This window comes from Cyanistes caeruleus, unplaced genomic scaffold (genome assembly GCF_971803275.1).
Source record: "Cyanistes caeruleus unplaced genomic scaffold, bCyaCae1.hap1.1 HAP1_SCAFFOLD_153, whole genome shotgun sequence".
Taxonomy (NCBI): domain Eukaryota; kingdom Metazoa; phylum Chordata; class Aves; order Passeriformes; family Paridae; genus Cyanistes; species Cyanistes caeruleus.
Genome location: NW_028255946.1, coordinates 140,385 through 154,055, shown reverse-complemented (window position 1 = coordinate 154,055; position 13,671 = coordinate 140,385). Strand labels below are relative to the sequence as shown.

At 47.9% G+C, this 13,671-nt stretch overlaps 1 protein-coding gene across 2 annotated transcripts; it reads left to right on the top strand.

Moving 5' to 3' along the window:
• Positions 1-5,680: 5,680 nt before the first annotated feature.
• Positions 5,681-11,611, top strand: LOC147645865 (uncharacterized). Of its 2 annotated transcripts, XM_086874174.1 has the most exons (7): positions 5,681-8,213; positions 8,301-8,402; positions 8,611-8,754; positions 9,123-9,194; positions 9,498-9,599; positions 10,230-10,395; positions 10,926-11,611. In XM_086874174.1, the coding sequence occupies exons 2-7, from the start codon at positions 8,363-8,365 to the stop codon at positions 11,149-11,151; spliced, it is 750 nt and encodes a 249-aa protein (XP_086730300.1). In that variant the 5' UTR covers positions 5,681-8,213; positions 8,301-8,362; the 3' UTR covers positions 11,152-11,611. The 2 variants fall into 2 exon arrangements, with proteins under 2 accessions (XP_086730300.1, XP_086730301.1); XM_086874175.1 differs by lacking the exon at positions 5,681-8,213 and having other exon boundaries at positions 8,284-8,402.
• Positions 11,612-13,671: the final 2,060 nt, after the last annotated feature.

Here is a 13,671-nt window from a genome sequence, read left to right as displayed (position 1 = left end):
AATTTTGTGGGATTTTTTTGGAATTTTGTGAAATTTTCTGGAATTTTGTAGGATTTTGAGGAAATTTGAAGAATTTGGAGGGATTTTTCTTAGATTTTGAGGGAATTGGTGGAGATTTTGTGAGATTTATGGAGATTCAGTTTGATGTTTTAGGAATTTTGTGGGATATTGAGTAGATTTTGTGGGATATTTTCAGAATTTTGTGAGATTTTTGTGGGATTTGTGGCATTTTGAGGAGACTTGAAGAATTTTGAGCGATTTTTCTTAGATTTTGCAGAAATCTGTGGGATTTTTCTGGAATTTTGTGGGGCTTTTAAAGAATTTTGTGGAATTTTGAGGAGACTTGAAAAATTTTGAAGGACTTTTCTTAGATTTTGTGGGAGTTGGTTTAGATTTTTTGGGATGTCTCTGGAATTTGGTAGGGTTTTGAGAAGATTTAGGGGATTTTGTGGGAATTTGAGGAGATTTTGTTGTATATTTCAGGAATTTTGTGAAATAATGAGAAGATTTAGTGAATTTTGTGGGATTTTTCTTGAATTTGGTGGTCATTTGAGGACATTTTGTGGGATATTTCTGGAGTTTCGTAAGGTTTTGAGAAGATTTATTAAATTTTGTGGGATTTTCCTGGAATTTTGTGGGGCTTTTTAAGAATTTTGTGGGGTTTTGAGGAGACTTGAAGCATTCTGAGGGATTTTTATAGAATTTTTTGGAAATGTGTGGAGATTTTCTGGGATGTTTCTGGAATTTGGTAGAATTTTGAGAAGATTTAGGGAATATTGTGGGATGTTTCTGGAATTTTGTGGGATACTGAGAAAATTTTAAAAATTTTGTGGGATGGTTTTTGAATTTTTGTGGAGATTTGTGTAGATTTTGTGGGATGTTTCTGGAATTTGGTAGTGTTGTGAGAAAATTTAGGGAATTTTGTGGGATTTTTCTGGAATTTTGTGGGGCTTTTCAAGAATTTTGTGGGATTTAGAGGAAATGAAGAATTTTGACAGATTTTTCTGGAATTTTGTGGAAATTTGTGGAGATTTTGTGAGATGTTTCAGGAATCTGGTAGGGTTTTGAGAAAATTTAGGGAATTTTATGGGATTTTTCTGTAATTTTCTGTGGCGTTTCAAGATTTTAGTTTGATTTTTCCATAATTTTGTGGACATTTGTGGACATTTTGTGGGATGTTGCTGGAATTTGGTAGGATTTTGACAAGACTTAGTAAATTTTTTGGGATGTTTCAGGAATTATTTGGGATATTGAGATTTAGGGAAATTTGAGGGATTTTTCTGTTTGATTTTGTGGGAATTGGTAGACATTTTATGAGATGTTGCTGGAATTTTGTGGGATATTGAGGAGATGTGAGGAAATTTGTGGGATTTTTTCCATAATTGTGTGGACATTTTTGGACATTTTGTGGGACGTTGCTGGAATTTGGAAAGGTTTTGAGAAGATTTAGGGAATTTTGAGGGATTTTTCTGGATTTTTGTGTGGCTTTTCAATAATTTTGAGGGATTTTTCTTAGATTTTGTGAAAATTGGTGGAATTTTTGTGAGATGTTTCTAGAATTTTGAGGGATATTGAAAAGATTTAGGGAAATTTGTGGGATTTTTCCGAAATTGTGTGGACATTTGTGGACATTTGTGGACATTTTGTGGGATGTTGCTGGAATTCGGCAAGGTTTTGAGAAGATTTAGGGAACTTTGTGGGATATTTTTTGTACTTTTGTGGGTCTTTTTAAGAATTTTGAGGGTTATTGTGGAAATTTGTGGACATTTTGTGAGAAATTGCAGGAATTTGGTAGGGTTTTGAGAAGATTTCCGGAATTTTGTGCTATTTTTTTAGAATGTTGTGGAATTTTCAGGAATTCTGTGGGATTTTGAGGAGATTTGAAGAATTTGAGGGATTCTTCTTAGTTTTTGTGGAAATTGGTGGAGATTTTCTGGGATATTTGTAGAATTTTGTGGATTTTTGTGGAATTTTGTGGGATTTTGATGAGACATTGACATGGTTTTAAAGCTGAAATTAAATAACTACTAGAAAACGTAGTTACTTTTTGCTGTGAGATAGGGATTAGAACAAGAGCAACACAGTCTTAAAACTTCAAAGGAATAAAGAAAGTTTATTAACAGAACTACAAGAATAAGAACACCAGAATAAACCTCCAGAAAACCCCTTTATCCCCCACTACCCAACCATTCTCTTGTTCACATGATAACATAGGGACAAAAAACTTTGGACCTTTGGTGTTTAAAACAGTCCAAATTCTTGCTAGAGTCTTTTCATCACCCTTTGTAGAGAAACACAAGTCTTCTTCTGCTGATCTATGGAGTTTCTCACAAGAAAACTATTTGTGTTACAGTTTTCTATTTCTCTGATGCCAGCTGCCCAGAAATCCTGTCAGCAGTTCACTCCTCCCATTTCACATCACTATGAGGTGTGTATGGGTCAATGAGTCTAGGGGTGTCATTTTAAGGATGAGTTATTCAAAGGCAAAAGTTCTCTTCATCTGTCTCTGTGAGCTTCCCTGGAAACAGAAGTTTTCTCTTTGCCTCTCAAAATGCATCAAATCTTCAACTATTACTTCTCCCCGCTCTTTTCCAGCACTTCACTGTATCACAATTACTCCAGATTTTGCTCAAAATCCATACTTTGAACACTCCATTCCTCCCAATATACTCTGTCATGAATTAAAGGAGTTTTTTTTCAGATCACTATTGTCCATCTCCATAGCTTTAACAGAAAAATATTTCAGCTTAATTAAAGCTTCTCCTTATTCTCCACCTCTTCTGAAGCTTAAATCTTTTCTTTACTGTCTCTTATAGTTTATGTAGTCTCTTTACATGTTGATTCCTTTCTTTTTCTCTCTCTGGGTAAAAGGATTAATCTGCAAGTCTCATCTGGGTAATGAAAAGGTTAAAATCTTGCCCAGGCTTTGTAGATGGTTCTGTGATCTCTGCCGGAGCAGCGGCTGGAGCTGTGTGCGCTGGAAGATTCTTCATGGCTGCTCTGGAGAGTGTGGTCACTGTCTCAGCCCGCCGCAGCTCAAGAGCTTTTTCTTTCTTTCCTGGGCAGTCTGTGGTGAATTCAGTCCCAGCAAAAAGTGCAGCCGAGCCAGGGAGCGGCCTGGCCCGGCCAGAGCCCGGGGCAAGCCCCGCAGGCCCCATCTCCCGGCCGGGAGCCGCGGCAGGCCCAGCCCAGCCCCTGCCCGGGCCGCATGGGCTGGGCCGGGGACGGGAAGCCAGCTGGAGCTCAGTTACCTTTCACAGCCAGCAAACCAAGAGACAAAGAAATTCCCAGCCTTAGGGCTTAAGTGCTGTTCACAGCTTGATCTCACTTTGCAGTGCTTAAAACTGCTGTCAATTCTTAGAAATGGCCAGCTGTTGGCGAGGAGACAAACTCCCATCAGCCGCCAGCAGTTTGAACTTCCTTAGGTGTTTCTCTTTGTTTTCTTCATTGCCAATCAATCACAAAACCCTACCGAATTCCAGAAACATCCCACAAAATCCCCACAAATGCCACAAAATGCCAGAAAAATCCCTCAAAATTCTTCAGCTCTCCTCAAAATCCCACAAAATCCCATAAAAATCCCACAAAATTCCCTAAATCTTCTCAAAAGTCTACCAAATTCCAGCAACATCCACCAAAATGTCCTCAAATGTCAAAAAAATTCAACAAAAATGACCTAAAATTCCCTAAATATCCTCCTTATCCCCCAAAATTCATGAAACATCTCACAAAAACTCCTCAATTTTCCACAAAATTCCAGAAAAATCCCACAAAATTCTTGAAACATCCCACAAAATTCCTAAAGAATCCCAAAAAATTACCTAAATCTTTTCAAAACCCTTCCAAATTCCAGAGACATTCCACAAAACCTACACAAAAATCCACAAAATTTCAGAAAAATCCTAGAACATTCCCTAAATTTTCCCAATACCCTAACAAATTCCGAAAACATCCCACAAAATCTACAGAAATGCCAATATTTTTGAAAAATCCTACAAAATTCCCACAGCTCCTCAAAATCCCAAGAAATTCTTGAAAAGCTTTAGAATATTCCAGAAAAAATCCTACAAAATTCCCTAAATCATCTCAATATCCCAGAAAATTCTAGAAACAACCCAGAAAATCTCCACAAATGTCAAAAAAATTCAAGAAAAATCCTACAAAATTCCTTAAATCTTCCCAGAACCATACCAAACTCCAGAAGCATCCCACAAAATCTAAACTAACTCCCACTAAATCTAAGAAAAATGCCTCGAAAATCTTCAAGTCTCCTCAAAATCTCACAAAATTCTTGAAAAGCCCCACAAAAATCCAGGAAAATCTCACAGAATTCCCTACATTTTCCCAAACCCCTACCAAATTCCAGCAACATCCCATAAAATCTCCACAGATGCCCATAATATTGAAGAAAAATCACACAAAATTCCCACAGCTCTTCAAAATCATACACAATTCATGAAAATCCTTAGAATATTCCAGAAAAAATTCACAAAATTCTCTCAATTTTCTCAAAACTGTCGTTTTGATTGGGAACGGCTTTAAAGAACGACAATGGACTCTCAAGGGAGTCACGACATGAGAATTCCCAGTTTATTGCTTCAGCCCTGTCTTATAGACAGATACGTGGAAAGTACAGAAAGGAAACTCTTATTGGTTAACAAAGTGCTACATCACCATCATTGGTCAGGGGCACTTGCCCCCCTGACTCTCTCCTGCAAGGAGAAACAACAGGCTGCAAAACAACACCTGCAAGGCTGTTTAGTATCTCTGAGAATTGTTTTAATTCTTTCTCATGAATTTCTCAGGCTAGCCTTCAGTCAGGCCTGAGAGCTATGTGGCCTGTAATAACTACAGGCACTCTGGTTCAAATTTAGCATCCATAACTCACCCTTTTCTGTTAAATAAAAAAGCAGTGTTTGTTCTATATTCTACTGGGCCCTTGTAGAATAAAGAACAAACACAGCTCAAGAGGTTTTTTGCTAGAACTTTGAATGGATGCTGATGTAGAATTAATTTAGAATTTTGGTTTATGTTTTGGTATTTAGGATTTGTTCTCTTTGCAAGGACTTGATGGTTGAGTCTAACATTTCTAATTCAGTGAATTAATACACACACTATACAAAACTATATACAACATTGTTAGTCTGTTCGAATTGACAGTCTAACATGTCAATAGAGTAGTTTGAAAGAACACTAAAGTGATAAAAACAATGCACAATGCAATTTATATGCAATTTATGCTGCTTTGATCCCCTCTTCTTATCCCGCTTTTTTTTATTTTCTTTTTTCAAATACAATTGTGGGATTTTTGAGGGATTTATGAAGTTTTTATTGTTGTTCCTGTTATTGTTCGTCGGGTTTGAACAGTAGTTCATGAATTTCAGGAAGGTTTAGGGAATTTGAAGTTACCATCTCTTCACGGCTGTTTGTCAGTTCTGTAAACACAAAATTTAAAAGATACAAATTAGTGAGTAAGTTTGGGTCCCGCAGGGACTGCAGGACTGAATGGATGCTGGCACGGCTCAGGCCACTGGAGCCGACGGACTCATTGAGGCATCTCCTCGGGTCGGTGCAGAAGGTCCCAGTGGAGTGGCCCGCCGTTGTCTTTCTCTCCCCCCGCCACCTTTATGGGTGCGGGGGGGCCGCTGCTAGAGCTCAGATTGAGAGCGCAGCACGGCAAGTGCTCTCTCTCTCTCCCGCGCCTCCCCGCTGGAGTGCGGGGGGAGCGTGAGGGCGAGCCGTCTTGCGCACGCAAGGTTCGCCGGCCCCCCGCCCCGCGCTTTCTCGCCGGTGCTTCGGACGCGCGGGGGGGGCGATGCCTGCCACGGGCCTGGCCCCGGCCCCAGATCTGGGCTTGAGTTCGGGTTTTTCGGGGTTCTCGCGGCCGGCGGCAGCGGGCAGGCGCAGGGGGAAGGCGAGGTTGTTGTTTTCCTTCCCCCCGCCGCTCCTCTGCCGGGGGAAGCCGCGCGCCCCGCCGCGTTGGTACCGGGGGGATTGGTTCGCGCACGCGCGGGGCGAGCGAAGCTGCCGGTCCCCCCCGCCGTTTTTCTGCCGGGGGGAGCTGCGTGCCCCGCCGCGTTGGTACACGGGGGGTCTGTTTGGGTGGGCCCCTCCCCCCCCCGGCGGCGGCGGCGGCCCGCCGTGTTTCGGAGCTGCGCTCGGACTCTCCAGCGGCTCCCCGCGCGCCGGGCGCGGGGGAGTTGAGCGCTGACTCTCTCCCCCTCCCCCGCCGCGCTGACGGGCCGCAGCGGGGATGTCTGCGCTTCTGTTCGCGGCACAGAAGGAAGAAGCTCGGCCAGCGTGGAGGGGCTGGAGAAAGGAGGTTCTGCGGTGGCTGGTGGTGGCGCTTTTGGCGCCGGCGGAGGCTCTGCGGGTGGCACAGGCGGAGGCGGGCAGTCTCTGCTTTCCTGCCGCTTTCCCGTTGGCAAAGCTCGCGCGCCAAGCTCCGCGGATGGCGGCCGCTCAAACCTCTCTGGAGAGGGAGATTTTCGGGCTGTAGATTGCTCCCGCTCGCCGCTAAAGTCATCTGAAGGTCTGGGCAGAGCTAAAAGAGCACTATGCAGCTCATCTACGGTTTCATCTCCCGGTCCCTTATCTTGTACAACGGAGGAACGTTCGGCATCAAAGTTTCTCCTCCCAGTTTCACTGTCCTCAGACTGGCTCCGTTTCAGCGCTTTAAAAAGCGCTCCCCAGGTGGCCGCCAGGCCACCCACGCTGGTATCTCCGTTAGTCAATTCCGACCATAAATAGTCACCTATCGACGACCAAGTCTCGAGATCAAAGGCATTGTCCATAGTTATATCAAAACCTTGCTCTTTCACCCACTGAAATAAAGCACGCATGGCATCTTCAGAAACACTGAGTCCCATGCAGGGCAGGGCATCCTGCCATGCAAGGTAGGCAAGCTGTTCATCAGCTGAAGTACAGTTCCCCATTATGAGGACTTTATCTTGGCGGCTCCGCGAATGCAATTATGCACACGCTATCGGCTCAGACCCGGGATTTTGAGCTCTGCTTCACCAAGATAGGCCGTTCCAAGCCCGCTCACCGGCAGGTCTCCACTATCCCGCTGGTTTCCAGAACCAGCTTCCTCTAGGAAAGCCCGGAAGAATTCCACTTACCCCTCTAGGGGGAAGGGCTGGCTTTTTCCCGCTCGCTGCTTACCCTCAGGGGATTAGCAGAAGTCACGTCGGTTGCTTTCTGACCTCGGGGGTCGGCTGCAGTTTATGTCGGGTTACCGGACCTCGGGGGTCGGTTCAACTTCACGTCGGCGGTCACCAGATGTCGTTCCAATTGGGAACGGCAAGAAAGAACGACACGGGACTCTCAGGGGAGTCACAACATGAGAATTCCTTAGTTTATTGCTTCAGGCCTGTCTTATAGACAGATACGTGGAAAGTACAGAAAGGAAACTCTTATTGGTTAACAAAGTGCTACATCACCATCATTGGTCAGGGGCACTCTACCCCTCTGACTCCCTCCTGCAAGGGAAAACAAGAGACTGCAAAACAACACCTGCAAGGCTGTTTAGTGTCCCTGAGAATTGTCTTAATTCCTTCTCATATTTTTCCCAGGATACTTTCTCAGGCAGCCGGAGGAGCCATGCGGCCTGCAATTTGTACAGGCACTGTGGTTCAGATTTAGCATGCATACAGACATCTCTTCCAGGGATGTTGCACAGGGACTGCAAAGAGCTTGGAGAGTGACAAGATACCAACCCAGAGGTCCTCTGGCCCCTGTGCAGCTTTGGCCATTGTCCTCTAACATTTGGTACCCAGGGTCTTACCCGACACCCTTGCAGTGCCCAGTTGTCAAAAGTAGAAGGGGATCTCAGCACACCATGGCAGGGTTCTGATCTGGGCTCCCTTCTAGATTGGAATCACAACTTGCATTATCCAGAGGCCCTGCTGGATGATGGCTTGAAACACTTGAGAAATGCTGGAGGTAAGTTCTCAATGGTCCTTTCCTGGCAGAATAAGCAGTTTCAATGTCCTGGCACCACTGCAGGTGTCAGGACAGAGACATACACGTGTGTGCCCTCGCCCATCGCGTTCCCCTCACCTCTCCCATGGCTCAGTGCTGCCTGTGCAGATGAGCAGAGGTGACAGAAGCTTCTGTGGCTGTTGAGTGTGTGTCTACAGGTGTGTCTGCAGCAAGGACTTTCCCAGCTCCTGGGTTGGTAACTGTACGCAAGCCCGGCTCCCATCGCAGGGGTGAGTGGTGTGTCCCTCCTGACCCCACAGGCTGAGCACTGCTTTTCTGGGATCCATTCCTGCAAAGGGGAACTGTTTTCTCTTAAGGTCCTCCAAGTGGAAAGAACAAAGCTGCAGGACACCAGAAACCCCATGTGCCATCAAAACCCATGAGGCAAATGCTGAAGGAAATGCTGCAGGGAGGACAAGGTGGGTCCATGTCCCTCAGCCTTCTCCTGAGACTCAACAGCCAGGACCCCTGCTCTGGCCCTGTCACCCCCCACCAGGGATGTTGCACAGGGACTGCAAAGAGGGTGGAGAGTGACCAGAGCCAGCCCAGAGCTCCCCAGGCCCCTCTGCAGCTTTGGCCATGTCCATCGACATCTGGTACTCACGATCTAACCCAAACCCCTTGCAGTGCCCACTACCCCAAGGCAGAAGTGGATCCCAGCGCACCATGGACGTGGCTCTGATCTGTACTGGCTTCTAGACTGGGATCAGGACATGGATTATCTGGAAGCCCGGCTAGATGACAGCTGGCAAGACTTGGAGAATGCTCGAGGCAAGTTCTCAATGTGCTTTTCCTGATGGAATAATGTCAAGGTGGCAAGAGCTCACTCATATGCCATATCCCTTAACATAATCTCAGGGCTGAAGGATTCTGGAAGCCTTGCCCTGCTCCCTTCTGGAGCCCTGAGTGATCCCCCAGCATCGCTGTCAGTGGGAGGAAGGAGCATTTAGCTGTCAATCTTCTACCTGTGTGCAATGCCAGTGTCTCCTTCCATGTGCTCTGTGCAGCCACGGAGAGGAGCAGAGAGGGAAGGGGCTGGGCCCAGGGCTGTGCCTTGCGCAGCTCCTTTGCCAGCCCCAGGGAGCCTGAGGATCTCCTACAGAGCCACGGGAGCTCTTCTGTCCTGCCTTTCCTTGCAGCCAAGCCTCCTGGTGAAGGTGATCTGGCTTCCCAACCCACGTCCAGGACTGAGGCTCTGGGAGATGGCGAGGGTAGGTGAAGGCCTTTCCCTCTGGGAGAGCTGCCAGCTCAGAGCCCAAAGCTCAGCCAGGGCAGCATCTCTGCAGGTGTCAGGACAGAGCCGTGCACGTGTGTGCCCTCACCCTGCACAATCCCCTCACTACTCCTCAGAATTGGCAGCTTTTTGGAGGAGGGAGGGCCCTGGCCCTGGCCCAAAAGCCAAGGCATTTTTTGAACCTTATCCCCGTATTTGACAAGCATGAGGTCCTGAAAATGCCAGCACCCAAATCAAGAACTTCTCCATCTGGTTCAGCTGTGCCTCTTCCTTTCTCAAGGGATGGACCAAAAGACCATGCAGGTGGAGACGGTTCCCAGAGGAAGCAGTGGCTCATTGGCAGGAAAGAAGGCGATGCCAGGCACAGGCCCAGACACAGGAGGTAATTGCTGTGCTGGGCTCAGCCCTTGGCGGGGCTGTGTGCCAGCAGCTCTTCCCCTAGGGCTGGCCCTTGCATGACCCAGCAGCAGCCAAAGCTGGAGGCACCTCGGCTTCCAGGCCTCTGGAGCTCGTTTCCAGCTCCTGGGAAATGGGACTCATGCACCAACATCTATCCCACTGCAGCTGCTCCCAGAGGTAGCCGTGAGCGCCCAGAGGCCCGAGGCACAGGAGCAGCCCCGAGCGGGAGCCCTGCCACGAGCCCAGGGCCACAGCCAGCCCTGGCTCCCAACTGGGCAGGGGCTGCACTGGCCCCTGACAGGGCCTGGCTCTGTCCCCTTGGGCTGGGGGAGATGTCATGGAGAAGGGAGGCTCAGGGGTGGCAGTGGCTGCTCAGGGATGGGTTTGGCCTGTGTCCCTGGAAGGAGCCACTGCCCAAGCAGCTGTGCTGTCCCCCGGGCTCTGCTCCCGGCCTTCTGGGCTTTGTTGGGTGGCACAGCCTGTGCCAAGGGCCAACAAGATGCCTGCAGGCCCCAGCTCTGGGGGAAACCGAGAACATCCTGGACATACCCACCATGCTGCCAGCTCAGCAGCGCAGCACAGCACGGGCTCTCACTGCCCATTGCTCCCACAGATGCAGCCAGCACCACAACACGTGTTCCCAACTCCCAGAAGGACATTGGAAGAGGTTTCTGTCAGGGAACACGCTGTTGGCCAGAAGTAATGGCAGGCCTGATTTGTTTGGTGCATTTCTTCGTTTTATGTGGTGTTGGAATCTGGTATTGCTGGAAGACAAAACGGTGAGTGTTTTGTTCATCTTTCCCTCAAACAGCTTCTTTTGAAAGTCTATTGTAGAATAGAAACATTCCCAGTGAGTCTGCTGAGGACCTGTAGATAGTCAGTGGTTGTCCAAATAACTGCCAAAAGTTCTGCTGCTGCCCAGGCTTTTAATTGGTCTCTTAATTGCTGGGCCTTGTCCTGGGGAGCCCCGCTGGGGCTGCAGCCAGTGCTGGCTCCCACTGAGGCTGCCTGGCCAAGAGCAGCCCCAGGAGCAGCGGGCAGAGGCAAAGCAAGGTGGGCAGGAGAAAGAGCGGGGACGAGATTGCCCTTGAAAGGCAGAGGCGCTCTGGGGCCCGCTCCTGGCCAGGGACCCTGCCCAGAGCCATCCCCTGCTCGCCGGGGCCTTGAGGGGCAGCTGTCCAGCTGGGCCAAGCTGTGCCAGCAGCTCCAGCCGTGCTGGGGAGCCTTGGCCGCTCTGGGCCCTGCTGTGCAGGAGGGTCCCTGCGTGCCAGCGGCAGCTGGGGGCCTCAGCCACCTCCTCTCTCCACAGGAGCACCTCTGCACCTCCAGATGTCCTGCCAAACACGTTAGTCTGGGAGACCTGCACCTGTCATCCTCCATCTGCAAGCCAGTGTCCATTGTCCCTGCCACAGCTGCATTATCAGCTTATTGCTGTGCCGCCACCACCCAGAACAGGACCCTCTGTCCCTGCAGGTGCTGGCCCTGGTGCCTGGCCAGGCCTGAATGTGGGCCCCTCCTGCCAGGGAAGGGCTTGAGCAACACCTTTGGGCTTCTGCTCTGGGCTCTGGCTGGTACCACCCGCACTGGCACAGCTGCTTGGCTGGCCACAGCCTTGGCTGGGCAGGCAGCAGCCGGGCATGGGGTACCATGTCATCTTTGTTTTTCATTTGTAGAAATTAGAAATTTTAGAACTCTTTAGAATTATTATTGATAGAAAGTAAACCCCAAATATTTCTTCCCAATTTCCGTAGTTCTTTAGGATTTTTCAAACGAGTGTTAGAATTCTGAAAAGGCGACCCCGTTTTGTCTTTGCTTTTCATTTTTAGAAATATGAAACTTTTAGAAATATTTAGAAATATTTTTTGTAGAAAGAAATCTACAAATATTTTTTTGCTTATTTCCATAGTAGTTCAGGGTTTTTCAAGGTAGTTTTAGAATTCAGAAAATCTTGAAACATTTTTACACTTCTAGAATAAAAACTGAAATTGCATTCAATTGGTAATCTTTATTCTAGGAAGAACTTAGACACCCCAAAACACCCAGCCTACTGGAGAGGCTCTTTTCCCGCTGGAGATTTGTACCTCGTCTCAACAACTAACCTAAGACCTTTCCCCAGATATTTTTTGGGACTTCTGACAAGCTCCCCTCTTAGGCTTCAGAGGGAATCTTTGAGCACAGTGAGAATCTCCCGCTGTGCAGGAGGGTCCCTGTGTGCCAGCTGCAGCTGGGACCTCAGCCATCTCCTCTCTCAATAGGTGCCCCTCTGCAGCTTCACAAGAACGACCAAACACCTCCCTCAGGGACACCTGCACCACACATTTCACATCTCCATGCCCATGCCCACTGTCCCTGGCACAGCTGCATTACCAGCTTGCTGCTGTGCAGATGCTGCCAGCACCCACAGCAAGGCCCTGTGTCCCTGAAGGGACCCGCCCTGCTCTGTGGCCTGGACTGAAGGTGGGTCCCTCCTGCCAGGGCAGGGCCCAGCACAGCTCTTCTGTTCCAATAAAGAGATGGAGCTCTCACCCCAGTGTCCAGCTGGTACCACCAGCAAAGCCCACACAGCACCAGCCCTGGCTGAGCCCCATGTCCAGGAGCAGGCAGGGCTGACCAGAGTGTGGGTGGCAGGAGCCAGGCAGGGGCTGCTGTGACCAGCAGCGGGGCACTGAGGGGCTGGGGGAGTCCGTGTTGAGCGTCCCTGGGATGAGGGCACATTTCCTTCAGTGGCATCACCTGGGCCTGGACCTCCTCCAGTGCCATGACCAGGAAAAGAGGAAACCATCAAGAGCATCTCCCGGGACACTGCCTGACCAGCAATGTCAGCAGGCAAAACCAAGGTTTTGTTTAGCAATGACCCTTTGAAGAAGTCAAAGATTGACAGTCAGGGCAGTCCAGTAGTACAGATGGGAGTACTTCCCTCTGGGAAGGGGCTCCTGTCACTTCACAGTCTCCATCCCCCGCCGGGAACCGCAGAACTCCGGCCAGCCCTGCTCCCCCCGTATCCTTGTCAGACCTGGGGGGGAGGAGGCTGAACCGGAGCCCTGTGACCTCTTCAAAAGCCAGAATCCAAAGAGAAAGAGAAATTCCTGGGATTAAAGTTTAAAGGGTGGTGTTCACAGGTTGATGTCACTCTTCAATGGTTAAAACTACTGTCAGTTCTCAGAAATGGCCAGTTACTGGCCAGGAGGAAAAACTCCCATCAGCCTCCAGCAACCTTAACTTCCATAGCTGTTTCTCTTTTTTTTTAAATGTCAATATATCAAACACCACAGCAGTAACAGCCCCAGGGTTCCACTCTCTCTGACACCACAGCAGTGACAGCCCCAATTTCCTCCTCCCTGTTACACCTGTCGTGGTTTTAAAGCATTAGTTCAAAAATCACTGGAAAACTTATTCATTTCTTGCTGTGAGATGTGGATTATGAGAAGGGCAAAAGATGTTTAAAACTTAAAAGGAATAGAGGAGTGTCGTGGTTTTAAAGAAGTAGCTAAAAGAAATTACTAGAAAACTCACTTATTTCTTCCTATGAGATATGGATTAGAACAAGAGCAAAACAGGCTTAAAACTTCAAAGGGATAAATAAAGTTTATTAATAAAACTACAAGAATAAGAAGACCAGAATAAACCTCCAGAAAACCCCTTTATCCCCCACTACCCAACCATTCTCTTGTTTCCATGACAACATAGAGACAAAAAAACTTGGAACTTTGGTGTTTAAAACAGTCCCAATTCCTGTTAGAGTCTTTTCATCAGACTTTGTATAGTAAAAGAAGTCTTCTGCTAATTTGTGGAGTTTTTCACAGGAAAACCATTTCTGTTATAGTTTTCTATTTTCCTGATGCCAGCTGCCCAGAAATCTGTCACCAGTTCACTCCTCCCATTTTCACATCACTCTGAGGTGTGTATGGGTCAATGAGTGTAGGGGTGTCATTTTAAGGATGAGTTATTCAAAGGCAAAAGTTCTCTTCATCTGTCTCTGTGAGCTCCCCTGGAAACAGAAGTTTTTTCTTTGCCTCTCAAGGCCTCAAATCTTCAACTATTACTTCTCCCCGCTC

Coding starts and splice junctions, on each gene's coding strand:
- LOC147645865 (XM_086874174.1), top strand. CDS start 8,363: ATGAGGCAAATGCTGAAGGAAATGCTGCAGGGAGGACAAG. Junction 9,600..10,229: donor CACAGGCCCAGACACAGGAG/GTAATTGCTGTG, acceptor TTGCTCCCACAG/ATGCAGCCAGCACCACAACA. Junction 10,396..10,925: donor TATTGCTGGAAGACAAAACG/GTGAGTGTTTTG, acceptor CTCTCTCCACAG/GAGCACCTCTGCACCTCCAG.